This window comes from Triticum urartu, chromosome 1A (genome assembly GCF_056163025.1).
Source record: "Triticum urartu cultivar PI428250 chromosome 1A, HENAU_Tu73, whole genome shotgun sequence".
NCBI classification, from domain to species: Eukaryota; Viridiplantae; Streptophyta; class Magnoliopsida; order Poales; family Poaceae; genus Triticum; species Triticum urartu.
Window position 1 is genome coordinate 16,118,341 of NC_141873.1, and position 2,214 is coordinate 16,120,554.

General features: G+C 42.1%; 1 protein-coding gene across 1 annotated transcript; it reads right to left on the bottom strand.

Annotated features, from left to right (window-relative positions):
* Positions 1-715: 715 nt before the first annotated feature.
* LOC147988442 (uncharacterized) lies at positions 716-1,399 on the bottom strand. Its single transcript, XM_087534850.1, has 2 exons — positions 1,124-1,399; positions 716-864 (listed from the first exon to the last, which is right to left on the bottom strand). The coding sequence occupies exons 1-2, from the start codon at positions 1,383-1,385 to the stop codon at positions 716-718; spliced, it is 411 nt and encodes a 136-aa protein (XP_087390976.1). The 5' UTR covers positions 1,386-1,399.
* Between the last annotated feature and the right edge of the window lie 815 nt (positions 1,400-2,214).

Consider the following 2,214-nt stretch of genomic DNA (forward strand, 5'->3'; position numbering starts at 1 on the left):
ATGCAGGAAGAATGTGTACCTGGGCCATCGTCGATTTTTTCCGACCAACCATCAATGTCGAAAGAAAGGCAAGCATTTCAAAGGCGAGGCAGATCACCCAATGATATAATAACTGCTCATGATCATAATGATATAACAATCTCTAAATTGCAACTATATGAAAACTTGTACAACAGTGTATAAATACAATATAAAATAAAAAAGAAATGTAATACGGAAGAATAGTGGTAGAGAGGAGATAGGGCGCACTGCTAGTAATTAGCAACGCTTATTGGAAGCGTGCTACTGCTAACAGAGTTAGCAGTAGCGGTGGCATAAACAATACTACTGCTAAAAGTTAGTTTTAGCGCTATAGCAGTAGCGCGGAACCCAGCTCTACTGCTAGGGCTTTATCCAACGCTACTACTATGGCTTTCCTTAGTAGCGGACAATTTGGGGACCGACAGGCCCGAACGTCCTCCTAAGTCCCATCCCAAATCGGTTTGGGGGTGTGTGCTCTAGAGTATGATCATTTTTTGGGGACTGCATGCATTTTGTTTGTACATTAGGTGTATTGCCTTCAGATTTGTACTCCCTTCGTTCCTAAATATTTGTCTTTCTAGAGATTTCAATAAATGACTACATACGGAGCAAAATGAGTGAATCTACACTCTAAGTTATGTCTATATACATCTGTATGTGATAGTCCATTTGAACTCTCTAAAAAGGCAAATATTTAGGAACGTAGGGAGTAGCAGCATGCGCATGCGATGCTTGGGGTTGGTGTTTGTGATTGACGAATTAGTGACTGATCAAGAATCTTACCAGATGCGGTTAATTTGTTGCACAAGGAAGCCCTGCACCCCAGCTTGCAGTAGTTGACGGCTGTTTCCCGGTAGGCAGCAGCGTATATGCACGTAAATGTAACCAAGCAAAAATTAAACATATATCAATCCATCTGTTGCACTACATATATTCAACTGGAGTTCACACTAGTACTTAAGAACAAGTTCCATCGATCTCTTCTTCCTACCATGCACGATATAGCTAGACAGATATATTTTAACTGGAGTTGGAAGCATTTGTTTATGTGAAACAGAATTAATACGTACGACGAAAAGAAAGGGTCGGTCATTTCACATACCTTGCAGTGCTGTCTCTATATCTATATAACCGGACTTGCATTCAAATCCAGCGTCGTCTGATATATAGCCAGCAGAAACACCGCAGCACTCTGAGACGGTGCTATCAGATTTGGCGCGGCAATCAAAGTAGGTAGGGACCGAGTCTAGATGACAACAACAATGGGAAGCCTGTGCTTGCTGGGTTTGCTCCATGGCCGCAAGACCCACAACTACGAGTATCAACGCCATGGTCTTGACATTGTTGCCTCTCATCATGACCATGTCGAACTTCTTAAGTGTTGGTAGCCGAACACAGATTTAAGGGGCAGGATTGAAGGAAGGGGGTCGAAGTGACTTATATGAGATGATGAACCAATGCTTCCCCAGCCACTATTTATAGGAGGTCTATGGGGCGAGCCGTCCTCTGCTCAATTATTTCACATGTGAGTGAAAAGTGAGATTTACCGAGGGAGCATCTTCAGTGCTGCTGACCCCTCCTTTGTGGGCACCGTGCCGACATTGCCAGGCAACGACATGTCTTTCGGCATCTTTAAATCACATATGCATGTCTTCTTTCTCGTGGATGGAGCGAAAATCACATGCATTTCTTCAAATCAGATGTCCTGAGTCCTGACCTCGGCCTTGCAGAACAAAAAGGAAAATTAACCCCTTATTAGATAGTCAGAAAAAAATTAATACCTTTTCTCTTAGCTTATGGGAGGACACAGTTATAGTACTAACATTCAGGATTCGTCTGTTTAGAGCAGGTTAGATAGATGTTGAAGCCAAATACAACATGGATATTCATGGTTTTGCGACTTATATAATAATATATGCTCCCAATAGTTCAGGAGGGGGCTGTCAATCATCCCTTAACTTGGGAATTTCTGTTTTCCATCCTTGCTGCCTTTACAGATTGGTAACCAATGAAAAATAGGACACACCTTCAGACAAGCACAAACTAATTAAGCTCATGTATGTAGAGCAGTGAGAAATGTACGCTGATTATATAGTGATTACCTTCTCAAACACTCTCTCTCATCAGAGATGCAATTAATCGAAGAAAAGTAGCACATGCTGGAGTCCGCTCTAATTGACGCACCCTTTATAC

What these genes read in the sequence shown, in the direction of transcription:
- LOC147988442 (XM_087534850.1), bottom strand. Translation starts at nt 1,385, where the DNA reads ATGGTCATGATGAGAGGCAACAATGTCAAGACCATGGCGTTGATACTC. An exon ending in TATAGAGACAGCACTGCAAG is followed by an intron (nt 865 to 1,123) that starts GTATGTGAAATG and finishes ACCGGGAAACAG; the next exon opens with CCGTCAACTACTGCAAGCTG.